At 57.4% G+C, this 13,257-nt stretch overlaps 2 protein-coding genes and 1 non-coding gene across 3 annotated transcripts; all 3 read right to left on the bottom strand.

Annotated features, from left to right (window-relative positions):
* Nucleotides 1-1,568: 1,568 nt before the first annotated feature.
* Nucleotides 1,569-4,057, bottom strand: ELANE (elastase, neutrophil expressed). Its single transcript, XM_020890303.2, has 5 exons — nucleotides 3,877-4,057; nucleotides 3,409-3,565; nucleotides 3,084-3,225; nucleotides 2,035-2,265; nucleotides 1,569-1,880 (listed from the first exon to the last, which is right to left on the bottom strand). Exons 1-5 carry the CDS (start codon nucleotides 3,941-3,943, stop codon nucleotides 1,674-1,676), a joined length of 804 nt encoding a protein of 267 aa, XP_020745962.1. The 5' UTR covers nucleotides 3,944-4,057; the 3' UTR covers nucleotides 1,569-1,673.
* A 3,624-nt stretch (nucleotides 4,058-7,681) lies between these two features.
* PRTN3 (proteinase 3) lies at nucleotides 7,682-11,036 on the bottom strand. Its single transcript, XM_020890349.2, has 5 exons — nucleotides 10,970-11,036; nucleotides 10,146-10,305; nucleotides 9,593-9,734; nucleotides 8,307-8,537; nucleotides 7,682-7,959 (listed from the first exon to the last, which is right to left on the bottom strand). The coding sequence occupies exons 1-5, from the start codon at nucleotides 11,034-11,036 to the stop codon at nucleotides 7,789-7,791; spliced, it is 771 nt and encodes a 256-aa protein (XP_020746008.1). The 3' UTR covers nucleotides 7,682-7,788.
* On the bottom strand, nucleotides 8,906-8,977 carry TRNAG-CCC (transfer RNA glycine (anticodon CCC)). The gene has a single exon. It is a non-coding gene; the product is annotated as a tRNA-Gly (tRNA).
* Nucleotides 11,037-13,257: the final 2,221 nt, after the last annotated feature.

The following is a 13,257-nucleotide window of genomic DNA, read 5'->3' as shown; positions in this document are numbered from 1 at the left end:
AGCCCAGAAGCTGGGTCAGTCCCTCTACAAATTCCCCATCACTGTAGCCAGGGTCTCAAGCCTGCCTCTCATTGGCCGAACTTGGATCTCATGCCCCTAAACCATCTTTTGCAGGCAGGGGGTGAAAGGTTCTGATGAGCAGAACCTGAGTCACACAGTCCTCTGTAAGTTGGGGATGGCGGGTCAATATCTCATGAACCTACTAGGGGGAGATGCTGGGTGCTCCCAGAAGAGTGGGGAGGACCTCGAGCTATGAGCTGTTCCCAGTGGAAGCAGTGCACCATCTTTCCCCCTCTCCTTTTCACAGTGAAAAGAAAATTAGAAAACAACATAGCAAATGTGATTCGTTAGATCCTGACATGTTTCTATACTAAAATCAGAATCTCTGAAACGAAAGCACATTTGCAAGTGGAGTCCAGATTATGTAAGTAAGCGTATTGGAAATTGCAACAAAATTTTGAAATGACCCAACAAGACAGGTCAGTTCAATGGATAACCCCGCGTGTCCCCGGATGCTCTGTTGACCTGGGAATACTGCCAGGGTATAGTATTAAATGGAAAAAGCGATTGCTGGGCAGCGGGTCACGTTTCTGAGCCGCTGGCACTTGTGGGGAGGTATACCTTCAGGAAGAGCCGGCAGACAGAGGGACTAGCAAAAGGACTGACTGTCAGGTAGGGCCCAGGCTGGTGTGCCCCACTGGGAGGATGTGGGGGGGGGCGGGGTTGGTGCAGAGAGAAGTTTATCCTGGCCTCGTGGTGTGGGGGAGGGGGTGGGGGAGGGGGCATTGCCTGATGTTACTTCTCAAATTTATTTGCTGGTTTAGGCAATTGATTCCCCCACCATCAGCCTGTGAGCCGCATGATGGCAGAGCCTACATGTGTTGTGGGCCCCTGGGGGTTCCTTCCCAGGCTCAGGGAAGCAGAAGAGGGGTACAGGCTGGTCGCCTCTCCAGGGCTGTTGTGACTCCTTCGGGCTGAAGTGTTTCCTTGTGAGACATCTGACGTCTTTGCCTCCCTCCTCCCCCACCTCCCCACCAAGTCTGGGGAGGTGGGGGAGGGACTGTCTCCCCACTCAATGATGCTGAGGCTGGCCCGGGACCCCATCTCCTGGCTGGCTGCTTCCCAGACAGTCCATCACTCTTTCCTGCAGGGAAAGAGAGGCTCAGAGATATCACACAAGTTGCTCAAAGTCACAGAGCTGGGACTCGAACCCAGACTCTTGAATGTGACTTCATACCTGTTTGCCCCTCTGTTTCGAGGGCAGAGAGAGGACCAGCTGAGTGAATACTTCCAAAGACTCAGAGTGATGTCTGTGCTTGTAAGCATATGTGAACACCTGCTGTAGTGCTCTGTGTTCTCACCACCTGCAGTGCTGGTTTAATTGTTTAACAGGAGGGAAAACCAGAAATAGCAACTGGGATCCTTTTGTGGAAGGTAGGGAAGGGACTTCTTACCCCAGTGCCCTGAATTAGCCACCACCTGGTGGCTGTGTACTTGTGACATGCCCAGGACCTTCTCCTGAGGACTTTTCAAGACACAATTGTACAACCAACAAACACGCAGACACCTTCTACAAAACAGAGAGAGGTTTTTATTGTGCCAGATGCTGAGTGATGCTTCATGGGAAGGGCCCAGCCAGGGGCAGGTGAGGGGGCGTGACAGGTGCAGCCTTTCTAGTAGGTCCTGCTCACGGGGTCCCTGGGGTGGAGAGAGGGGCCATCGTCGTCACCGTGGCGCCGGATGATAGAGTTGATCCAGTTGGCAAACTTGGCGACAGAGGCAAAGGAGTCTGGGAAGACCCCGGAGCCGCAACCTCCACGGACGAAGGAATCGATCCCATGGACCAGCCCGTTGCAGACTAGGGGCCCGCCGGAGTCCCCCTGTGGAGCCAGACAAATTGGGGGGCTGGGGTCCCGGCCCAGCCCTCTCAGCTCCACCTACCTGCCCTTCAGGGTGGGTAAGATATTCCAGGGGTCTGGCTGCAGCAGCCTGGGAGGGAGTGGGGTGGGGGCTGGGGGAACCCAGGGTACTTACAAAGCAGATGCCAGCGTGTCGGCGTGGCACCAGGGTGCACACGTTGGTGGGGCGGCAGAGGCCAGTCACCACGGTCACATTGAGCTGCTGCAGGATTTGGGGCGGTGGCTGGTTCGTGCCCAGCTGGCCCCAGCCCATGGCCACGCACTGCACACCTTCGCCCACGCCCTGGTCCTGGGCAGGCAACCGGGCCACCTGCACGTTGGCGTTGAGGGTGGCCATCCTGTTGAGCTGCAGAGGAGGGTGGGGGGTACGGAGCCGTCATGGGGGAGGGGCGGTGAGCCACGGCTGTGACTCTGGGGCCGGGTTCCCCCGCAGAGGCTCCGCCATTGTCCTGGGGTGTTTAAGAGCAGGACACCCACCCTCAGCATGCCTCCCATCAAGCCTCACTTTCCCCATCTGTAAAGTGGGAGGAACCACCTTGGCTGAGGCCACGTCTCTAGATATGTCTTTTTTTCTTCTTTTTTTATATTTATTTATTTGGCTGTGCGGGGTCTTAGTTGCAGCATGCGGAATCTAGTTTCCCAACCAGGGATTGCACCTGGGCCCCCTGAATTTGGGCGTGCAGTCTTAGCCACTGGACCACCAGGGAAGTCCCTCAATGTGTCTTGAATGCAGTAAACAGTAAGTGTTCAACAGAACAAACCGTGGGCCACACCAGAGACCATAAGGCCCTTGTTCTAGAACAGTCTCAGTGAATAATCATAGCTGTGCAAGCAGAGGGGAAAGGTAGTTTTCTGCCTCCAGACTCCCACCCGCCCGAATGTAGGTAATTTTGCCCCATTTCCCAAAGAAGGAGGCCGTAGGTGCCCACCGCCAGCAAAGACAGCTGCTCAGAGTTTCTGGCTGTCCTATCATCTAATCTCTGGCAGGCCTGCGGGGTGCGGGGGTGCACTTCTCCATTTCACAGAAGGGTGACTGAAGCCCCGGGATTAGGGGGGACACCAGGTCTGCCCCCGCCAGCCGCACCCCCCAGTCTCCTGCTCCTCACGCCCTCCCCAAGCCTCTCAGGGCGCTGCACCTGCCCTGCCCGCCCGGCCGCCGCGCACCTGGAGAACCACGACGTCGTTCCTCAGGCTCAAGGGGTCGAAGCCGTTTTCAAAGACCCTCTGGACCCTGAAATTCTGCCGCGTTCGCTCCCGCCGCCGCAGGTTATGCGCCCCCAGCACCACGCGCACCGATCGAAAGTTCCTGGGGTCGGGGGGCGGACAGGAGGTGATGTGGGGGCCCCCGGGATGGGAAGCGGCGGAGAGACCCAGCTGGGGCGCAGGAGGACCCTGCAAACCCTCGCGCTTTTGCCGGAAGCCCCCACCCTGGGCCGGCCCCACTCCCCTCGCGCCGGGACCCGATGTGTGCGCGCGCGGAGATACTCACAGGCCGTTCAGACAATGCGCTGCCGACAGGACGAAGTTGCGTGCGATGAGGGTGGCGCCGCAGAAGTGGCCTCCGCGTCGCTGCAGCGAAGCTATGAAGGGCCATGCGTGCGGCGGGGCAGCCCGGCCCCCCACGATCTCCGAGGCCAGCGCGGGGCCTGGGGGCACAGGCGGGGTGGGGCGGTAAGCGGAGGAGGAACCCCGACCCCTGGAACCCCCACCAGGACCCCGCTGGGTTGGGCTCCTCTATTGCTTATCATCCAGAGAGGGGAGGGGGCGTGTGCGGTCCTCCTGCCCCGGCGCAGCCAGACCTGAAGTCCCCACAGGGTGCGGGGTGAACCCCCCCTTCACCCTCACCACTCAGAACCTCAGTCTCCTCCTCATCCCATGAGGATGAGGGGGCCGGCAGGGTCCAGGGCAAGTGGAGAGGCGGGAGCAGAAGACCAGGGACAGACTCAACCCCACTCACCGCCCAGCAGCAGGGCCAGCAGGATGGGGGCCAGGGCGGGGCTGAAGTATCTGCAGCTTTGGGTCATGGTCGGTTGGGGGCTCCTGGGTTTCTGCCCTCTGTGCCCACCTGTCCCTCTTATAGCCCCCACGCCTGGAGGCAGTTGCAGTTGCCCCACGCTGGGGCCAGGTGCCCCTACTTCCTCTCCCCATCCCAGGGACTGGGGGACGGCCGACTGGGTGATGGGAAGAACAGTTGGGGAAGGACCTGTGCAAGTGACCAGGAGGCCCCAGGAGGGTCACCAGTTCAAACTCAGGGTGCACAATTAAACTGTAATGTCAGATAGACATCTTTTTAACATAAGTGTATCCCACATATGAGCATGGGATGTAGTTATGTGCAAGTTTATCTGACATTCAAAGTTAGCAGGGTGCCCTGTGTAAGTGAAGTGAAAGTTAGCCACACAGTTGTGTCTGACTCTGCAATCCCATGGACTATAGCCTCCCAGGCTCCTCTGTCCCTGGAATTCTCCAGGCAATAATACTGGAGTGGGTTGCCATTTCCTTCTCCAGGGGATCTTCCTGACCCAGGGATTGAACCCCGGTCTCCTGCACTGCAGGCAAATTCTTTACCACCAGAGCCACTAGGGAAGCCAATATTCCCTACATGTAGTTTTGTACGAAGTTAGTTAGCAGGGTGTCCTGTATTTTTGCTAAATGTGGTCATGCATGCATGCGTGCTAAGTCACTTAGTTGTGTCCAACTCTTAGCGACCCCACGGACTGTAGTCTGCCAGGCTCCTCTGTCCGTGGGATTCTCCAGGCAAGAATACTGGTCACTCTGGCCCAAAGGAATTGCTTGGGATGCCATGTGCCTCAGTTTCCCCAGGGCTCTCTGATAACAGCAATCACGTGCACCCAACTCTGTCCTAATATTTTGCAGGCATGGCGGGGTCTCCATGTGAGCCACCTGCCCAGTGACATGGTTGGGGGAGCTGGGCTTTGAACCCAAACTTCACAGCTAGAGGGGGACTTGCTGACTCTTCCTTGGCTTTGGATGTCCCTCTGGGAGCCTGGACTTCCAACCTGTCTTTGGTTGCTGCACCTAACAGGGAACTCACTCCTACCTGGGATTCAGTCAGTCTCTGGGGGCCCTCTGAGGTTCTGGGAAGGAACCCCTCCCAACCCATCCCACCCCTGCCCCTCTGAACTTCTCTGAAACCCCTTCTAGCCAGAGCCAGAGGAGAGAATTCCCTCCTGGGCTTGGAGGCTGGACCATGGATCTCCATCCAAGTTTGAGGGCTTTGGCATGGACCTTGGAAGAGCTCAATCTGGACAAGGGAGATGGGGTCCCCCAGGGCCAACCCCCAGCCCCACGACGCCCGTTCCCCTCACCCCACCCACCTCCCAACCCCAGCTGCTCCAGCTGTAACGGCCGTAGCCAAGGCTGTCGCAAGAAGCAACGTTCTCCTGGCTTGGAGCAAGGCTCGGGGCGGGAACCAACGGATCCATCTGAGGAAGGGGCGGGCGGGGGCACCCAGGGACACCCAGAGCCCAGCTGGGGTGGGAGTCCAGTTTGTCCCTGGCCCCCCCCCCACCCCTAATGTGTGGCCACAGGCAAGTGGCCCATCTCTCCCCTCTTGGCAGGTTCCCCACTTTGCTGAGTTAAAGCTACCATAGAGCACTTGGCAAGCACCTGCTGTATACATAACCCAGTTTCCATCGGGGCTAGGGAGAATGGAGGAGGCTGTGTCTCAGGTGGGGAGACCAGATTTAAACAAAGTTGGATCTTTTGAGGACCACCTGCATGCTACATCCTCACAGGTTGCGATGGCTAAATTTGTGGACTCCAGGGGACTTGACCACTGTGACTTCAGGCCCTCTCCAAGCCTCCGTTTCCTTATCTGTAAAATGGAAGCTGTAGGTTCCCATCTCACGAGATTGTCCCACGGATTAAATGAATGAACTTGTGTGAAGTTCTTAGATAAGAAAGTGCCGTCCTTGAGGGTTTGTTAACCATTAACCCTCTCCCAGAGGGTATGGTGATGATCCTCTTGGGGGTGTTCTGGTTCCCATCAGAGTAGTGATGCCACGTGGAGCATCTCACAGGACAATGATGCTCTGGAAGCTAGGGGATCCTGTGTTTCTGGGGGCCGCCCTGCTCTCCCCGGCCACCCCCCTCCCCGGGTCACTTCTCTGCAACATCCTGTTTATAATTCCTGTGGCCCGGTCCTCCCCTGAATGTCAACAGCCTTGTCAACCTCCAGAAGTCAGCCCCAGCTCCCAGGTCCCTGTTCTCCCCTCCTTGGATCTGATCATTTTTGTGCAGAGCTTTCCTCTGACTCATCTTACATACATACACACACACACACACACACCACACACACACTCATGTGCTGGAGCTCAGAAAATAGAAAACACCCAGGGCTGTTTTTTCTGGGTCTTTCTGTTCCCATCAATGGGCTCAGTCCAACATGCCCTCCAGCAAACCTCATTTATCCCCAGCGCCGCGGGAGAGGTCCCTCTGGGCTTTTTATAGAAACCACTTCCCTGCCGTGGGCCCGTGGGAGCTGCGGGGGGGAATTCCCGGCCCTCCCCTGACGTTTATCAGCGGGGGGTTTCCCAGAATTCCGGCCTTGCCCCAGGTCTCAGCGCAGGCTCGCTCCTGCTGCTGCTGCAAGCAGCCTCAGCTCCTCGCTGGGGTGGTCAGCTGAGTTGTGAAACAGTTAAAAAAAAAAAAAAAAAAAAGGCAGCGGGCCTGAGGGGATTCTGGCTCCAGCTCGAATTTGCATGTTGCCACCAGGTGGCAGCAGAGTAAATCAATAACCAAAGAGCTGCCTTCCAACGCTGGTGTGTGCCCAGAGCTGGTTGGCTCCTCTCTCTGAGCCTCCGTTGCTGCATTGCCATGGCCACCAGCCCTCTCCATGGCTGGCTTGTGACCCCTACCTCTGCCTTGCCTCAGGCTCCTCCTCTAGACCCCAGGTCATCCGGTGGCTGTGTGTGCTCCCAGCCCTGCCCCTCCCTGACCTGCTCTCCCTTCCCCATTCAGTTGGCCTTGCTGTTCCCCACATTCCCAAGCTACTCCTGATGTAGGGCCCTTGCCTGGTCTATGCCTTGTCTGTACAACCCTTCTTTTGTTCCTGTTCCTGCACTGGGAGTCATCTCAGGCATTGCCACCTCCTCCAGGAAGCCTTCCTGATGGCCCTCTGCCGGCCCATGCTTGTTCAGGAGCCCCACCAGCCCTGGGCACCCCAGGTCGTGATGACTTAGTCAAGAGGCCATTTTGATGAAAGGGCTTCCCTGGTGGCTCAGGCAGTAAAGAATCTGCCTGCGATGCAGGAGTCCTGGGCTTGATCCCTGGGCTGGGAAAATCCCCTGGAGAAGGGAATGGCTATGTACTCCAGAATTTCTGCCTGGAGAATTCCATGGGCAGAGGAGCCTGGAAGACTGCAGTCCATGGATTCACAAAGAGTCGGGCACAACTGAGCGACTAACTAATACACATAGAACTGGACAGGACACCCCCAGCCCCCAGAGCCAGAGTGGGGCTCCTTGGACACTTGGACATGTGTGGGGCAACTCCGTTTTCCAGATGAGGAAACGGAGGCACAGAGAGGGGCAGCCATGTGCCCAGGGTCACACAGGCAGGGTGTGGGCATCTGGGGAGTGGGATCCATGGTGACCTGGGCCCTCATCTGACCTCCAGGCCTCTGTTCTCACCCCTACCCTGAGTTTGGGGTTTCAGGACCCAGACACTGAGGAGCCTGACCCATTCTCCCTGACATTGCCCGTGGGAAGGACATACAGGAGCCAAGGGGGTGGTTCAGCTTTTATTGACGGCACAGGTTGGGCTGCCAGGGAGAGGGAGATGGGGCACGGACACAGAAACAGACCCACCACCTCTGTCCGCAGCACCTGCAGGGGTTCTGGGGGGCTCAGGGGCTGTCCTCGCCCCCAACGCTGCTCAGCACGGAGTGGATCCAGTCCACATAGAGGGAGACACGAGCAAAGAAGTCAGGGTACTGGCCGGTGGCACATCCCCGGATCACGAAGGAGTCCACGCCCTGGAGTATCCCATCACAGATTAAGGGGCCCCCGGAGTCCCCCTGTGGAGGGGCAGGTTGGTCAGTCCCTCAGGCCAGGCCAGCAGCCAGACGAGGCTGCCTCGGGGAAGGGGCCGCGCAGGGGTGAAATGCTCCCTGTCTCACTGAAGCCTCTCCAGTGAGACGGGGAGATGGGTGTGGCCACAGAGTGGGGGTTGGTCACCCACTCGAGGAGCCCCTGGATGGATGAGCCCCCAGTCCCACAAAGGCCACATCACCCCTCACGACGGGTGTGCCCACCTTCCAGATGGGGAGCTCAGGAAGGAGAAGGCAGGGCTGGGTCCCCGCTGCCCACCCTTCCTCCCTGGGGCAGTTCCTGCGGTCCCTGCGCCAGAGCCGCCAGTACGTACGAAGCAGATGCCAGCGCTGCGTCGGGGCACGTAGGTGCACACATTCTGTGGCCGGCACAGGAAGGTAACCACGGTGACATTGAGCTCCTGTAGGACCTGGGGCAGTGGCTTGAGGGTGCCCAGGCGGCCCCAGCCCATGGCCAGGCACTGGGTGCCGTGGGGCAGTGGTTGAGCCTGCTGGGGGAGCTGAGCCACCGCTACGTGGGTGTTGAGGGTGGCCGGCTGGTCCAGCTACGGCAGAGGGTGGGGGTGAGGGGGCAGTGAGCTCCCGCCTCTAGACCCCCATCCACCCACAGACCATTATCCCAAAGTGCCTCCTCCCGGCTTTCGCACATGCTGTTCCCTCTGCCTGGCTCAAGGGTCACCTCCTCCAGGGAGGCTGTCCTGATCACCCTCCAAACTGACAAGGGCTCAGTTTAACCTTCCTTGAGGCCATGAGCCACCTGTTTCCAGCACTGGTCACCGTGGTGTTCATTCACATACAAAGCACTTATTGAGCACCAACTGTATGCTTTAAAAAAAAAAACTATTTATTTATTTGACTGTGTTGGATCTTAGTTGCGGCATGCAAACTCTTTGTTGGGGCACATGGGATCTAGTTCCCTGACCAGAGATCGAACCTGGGCCCCCTGCATTGGGAGCACAGAATCTTGCCACTCGACCACCAGGGAAGTTACCCAACTGTATGCTTGATCCTGGCTAAGCCCTAGGGACACTACATCTCTGCTCTGGGAGCTGATCTTTGGGTCAGGAAGGGCTGAGAAGAGGAGGGCAGGTGGCACAGTCAAGGGAAATAGAGCCTCATCCTGAACAGTGAGTGGGGGGCATCACTCAGGTGATACAGGGACAGCCTAGGGAGGTCTCCCTGAGGAGAGGAGGCTGGTGCCAAAGCTGTGGGTGCCCAGTCGCTTCAGTCATGTCTGACTCTTTGTGACCCCATGGACTGTAGCCTGCCAGGCTTCTCCATCCATGGGATTCTCCAGGCAAGAATACTGGAGTGGGTTGCCATGCCCTCCTCCAGGGTATCATCCCGACCCAGGGATTGAACCCTCATCTTTTGCATCTCCTGCATTGCAGGCGGACGATTCTTTATCCACTGAGCCATCTGGGAAGCCAAATGTGAGGGTATCTGGGAACAGTGCAGGGAGAAGGGAGGGGACACAGCCGGGCAAAGTCCACGGTGGCGGGGGGGGCCCGCATACTCTGAAGTTGGTGCCTGGCCTGGCCTCCCGCCTGCAGCGGGAGGCGCTAGAGGATGGAGCACAGCGCCGGCACCACCCACTTACCTGCAGCAGGAGCACGTCATTCAGCTTCTCCTGCGGGTCGTAGTTGTTCTCAAACAGGCGACTGATGCCGAGCCTCTGCTGGGTGGGCTCGGCAGTCAGCAGACGGTGGGCTCCCAGTACCACGCGCACGCGCTGAGGGTTCCTGGGTCGGGGCGTTCGTGCTAAGCCTACCCGTGCTCCCCATGCCCGTCCTGAAGCCCAGGGTGCAGCCCCTCAGGGACTCCCCACCGCTGCCCCCAGGAGACCCGCCACCCCGTCTGCATCTCGCCCCCGAAGGTTGGGCCCCTGGCTTGAGCTCATCCTCCTGGGGCATCAGGGGGCCACGTCGGGCGCGGAGAGCAGGCAGGGCAGGTGCCCGCCTAGTCTGGGATGAGAGGGTTGGGCAGGTGGACGGATGGAAGGGTGAGGCCAGGCGAAGCGCAGGCAGGGCCGCACCCCCGACTCGGACCCTCGGGCAGGCCCGCCCTCCGCCCCCCGGACTCCGGACCCCCGACTCCCGAGCAGGTCCGCCCTCCTCCTCGGACCCCGGCCCGTCACGTTCCGGCGCACTCACACGTTGTTCAGGCAGTGAGCGGCGGTCAGCACGAACCTCGGGTGCACCAGGGTACCCCCGCAGAAGTGGCTGCCGGAAGCCAGCTGCAGCGACGCCATGTAGGGGCGCGAGTGGGGCTGGGCTTCCCTCCCGCCCACGATCTCCGCGGCCTGGGCTGCTCCTGGGGACACGGGGGTCAGGGGCAGTCGCCTCGTCTGATGCCCCCGCCCCACCTCCAGGAAGCCCAGACGGGGCACGGGGAAGAGGCAGAGTTGCTGTCTGACCCGGAATCCCGCGGAACCTGCGTTTCCCCATCTGCAAACTGCGGGTCCTATAATAGCACCGACTGGGGTCTGCTGGGGGAAAGGGACCCTGCCTGGGACTGTTAGCGCTGGGGCGGAGAGCCCCGAGGTCATTATCATTACTCCTGGAGGCTCCGGGAGGCCCAGCGCCCAGTCCTGGGGGCCAGGAGATGGACAAGCTGAGGCATGAGTCAGGTTCCTTGGGGTGAGGGTGGAGGCCCCTCACCCAGGCCTCCTATGACACCTGCCTCATTCACCAGGTCAGGCATTCATTGGTGCGCCCTCACACACATATTAAGCGCTTGCTGTTTGCCAGGCACTGTCTGGGGATTCCGGTTACACTGAGTCCCCAGGATACCTGCCTGGGCGGAAGGGACTAGGTTTTGCCCACTTCACAGATGGGGAAACAGACCCATCCCTCTCCTTTCCTCCTACCCTCCCCTTGAGGCTCCTGTCCTGAGCCTGATTCTGCCTCACTCTCCCCATCTGGGCAGTGAGGGTGTGGGACAGATGGACAGCTGGGCGGACGTGGACCCCACTCACCACCCAGCAGCACAGCCAGCAGCACTGGGGCCAGGGAGGGGCAAGGGGATCTGCAATTTCCGGGCATGGTCCAGCGGTGCCCCCTGCCCATGTGCCCACCCCCTCTTATAGTCGCATTCAGCAGGCCGTTGGGGTTACCCCACACCTGGGTTGGACGTCCCCACTTCCTCCTTCCAACTCCAGGGCCTCAGGAAGGTTGGGGTTTAAAGCTGCACCCCAAGAAGGCTGCAGGGGCTTCAAGCTCAGGCTCAGGGTCCCACCCCACCCCCAAGAAGTGTGGGAAGCTGGCTAGCACCCACCACCCCTGCCGGGGTCCTCTGGGCCAGGGGGCAGTGTGGCCACAGCCTTCCAGCCTTCCACACTTCCAAGTGGACATTGCCCCCCTCCTACAGGGTCCCTGTAGCCCCAGCAAGGTCGGATATGGCTGATGGGTGCAGGGCTTAGGGTGAAGCCCCCTCTGTGGGATATAAAAGGGAATGGGGGGGGGGGTCTCAGCACCCTTAACCTTCTCACACCCACAGGGTCATCTCTCTGCCCTGACTTTGTCTGGGGGATTCATGCTTCATTCCATAGCAGAGTTCTAGCCTGGGGTGGTCTTCCCCCAGGGACACCTGTGGTCATCATGACTGGGGTGGGGGCACCTGGCATGGAGCGGCTGAGGCCAGAGATGCTGTTCCATATCGGGGGTGGGAGGGCGGGGGAGACCTTGGGTGCCCAGGAGACTTTTATTTATTTGTGTTTTTATTTATAACTGGCTCAAACCTACAGAAGCATAGGTAGAAGAGTTCATGAAATTGGGGGGCAAAAACACACTTTTCAGGTTTTTTATGTTGAAACCATTTTATGTTTTCAGAAGTCTGCAAGGTTCCCAGACTTGCTGCCATGGCATCCCTGGGACCCTGGTCTTGCACAAATTTTGTCTCTTCCACAGGTCGCCTGGATGTCACAATCGCCTGTCCCTGGTTCAGGAGCCCCCCTGAGTCTCCTCAGCTCTGGGGCAGCTGCTCAGCCTTCCCTGTCCCTCATATTGTGTACTGGTGGGCATTTGGAGCTTGTGTGGGGCCCCCACATGGAGTCAGGGTCTGCGTCCTGGGCGGAGGTCCCTCGGACTCCAGGTCCGTCCTGCCAAGTCACACTTTCCCGTTTGGAATGATCTAGTGTCTAGGAGGATCGTCCGAGGCAGAAACAGCCTGTTCTGCCTTTTGCCCACTGAGGACCCTTGCAGTTGGCTGCCCCACCTCTGCTGACATATTTTTATTTTTTAAATTTTATTGAAGTATGGTTGATTTACAACATTGTGTTAATTTCTTCTGTACAGCAAAGTGGCTCAGTTATACATATCTGTGTGTATATATATATATATATATATATATATATTCTTTTCCATATTCTTTTCCATCGTAGTTTGTCATAGGATATTGAATGTAGTACCCTGTGCTGTACAGTAAGATCTTGTTGCTTATCCATTCTACATGTACTAGTTTGCATCTGCTAACCCCAGACTCCCAGTACAGTCTTTCCCCCGCTCCTATCCCCTTGGCAATCACAAGTCTGTTCTCTATGTCTGTGAGTCTGTATCTGTTTTGTAGATATGTTCGTTTGTGTCATATTTTAGATTCCACATACAAGTGATATCATATGGTACTTGTCTTTCTCTTTCTGACTTACTTCATTTGGTTTGAAAATCTCTAGGTTCATCAGTGTTGCTGCAAATGGCATCATTTCATTCTTTTTTATGGCTGAGTGGTATTCTATTGTATACATGTACCACATCTTCATTCTTCTGTCAGTGGATGTTTAGGTTTTTTCCATGTTTTGTCTATTGTAAATGGAACTGCTGTGAACATAGGGGTGAATATATCTTTTTGAATTCTAGTTTTGTTTGGGTGTGTTCCCGCGAGTGGGATTGTAGGATCATATGGTAGCTCTAATTTTAGTTTTTCAAGGAACCTCCATCCTGTTCTTCACAGTGACTGCACCAATTTACATTCCCACCAACAGTGTAGGAGGGTTCCCTTTTCTCTACACTCTCTCCAGCATTTGTTCTTTGTAGACTTAAAAAAACATTTATTTGGCTGTGTCAGGTCTTAGTGGCACCATGCGGTATCTTTCAATGCTGCGCACAGACTCTCTAGCTGTGGCGTGGGGCCTCAGTAGTTGCAGTGTGTGGCATTAATTTCTCCAAGGCATGTGGGATCTTAGTTCCCTGACCAGGGATTGAACCCATATCCTTTGCATTGCAAGGCAAATTCTTAACCACTGGATCACCAGGGAAGACCCATTTGTAG

Source organism: Odocoileus virginianus, chromosome 3, assembly GCF_023699985.2.
Source record: "Odocoileus virginianus isolate 20LAN1187 ecotype Illinois chromosome 3, Ovbor_1.2, whole genome shotgun sequence".
In the NCBI taxonomy this organism is placed as follows: Eukaryota; Metazoa; Chordata; class Mammalia; order Artiodactyla; family Cervidae; genus Odocoileus; species Odocoileus virginianus.
Note: the sequence above shows the minus strand (reverse complement) of the source record. Positions and strands in the feature narration are given on the sequence as shown.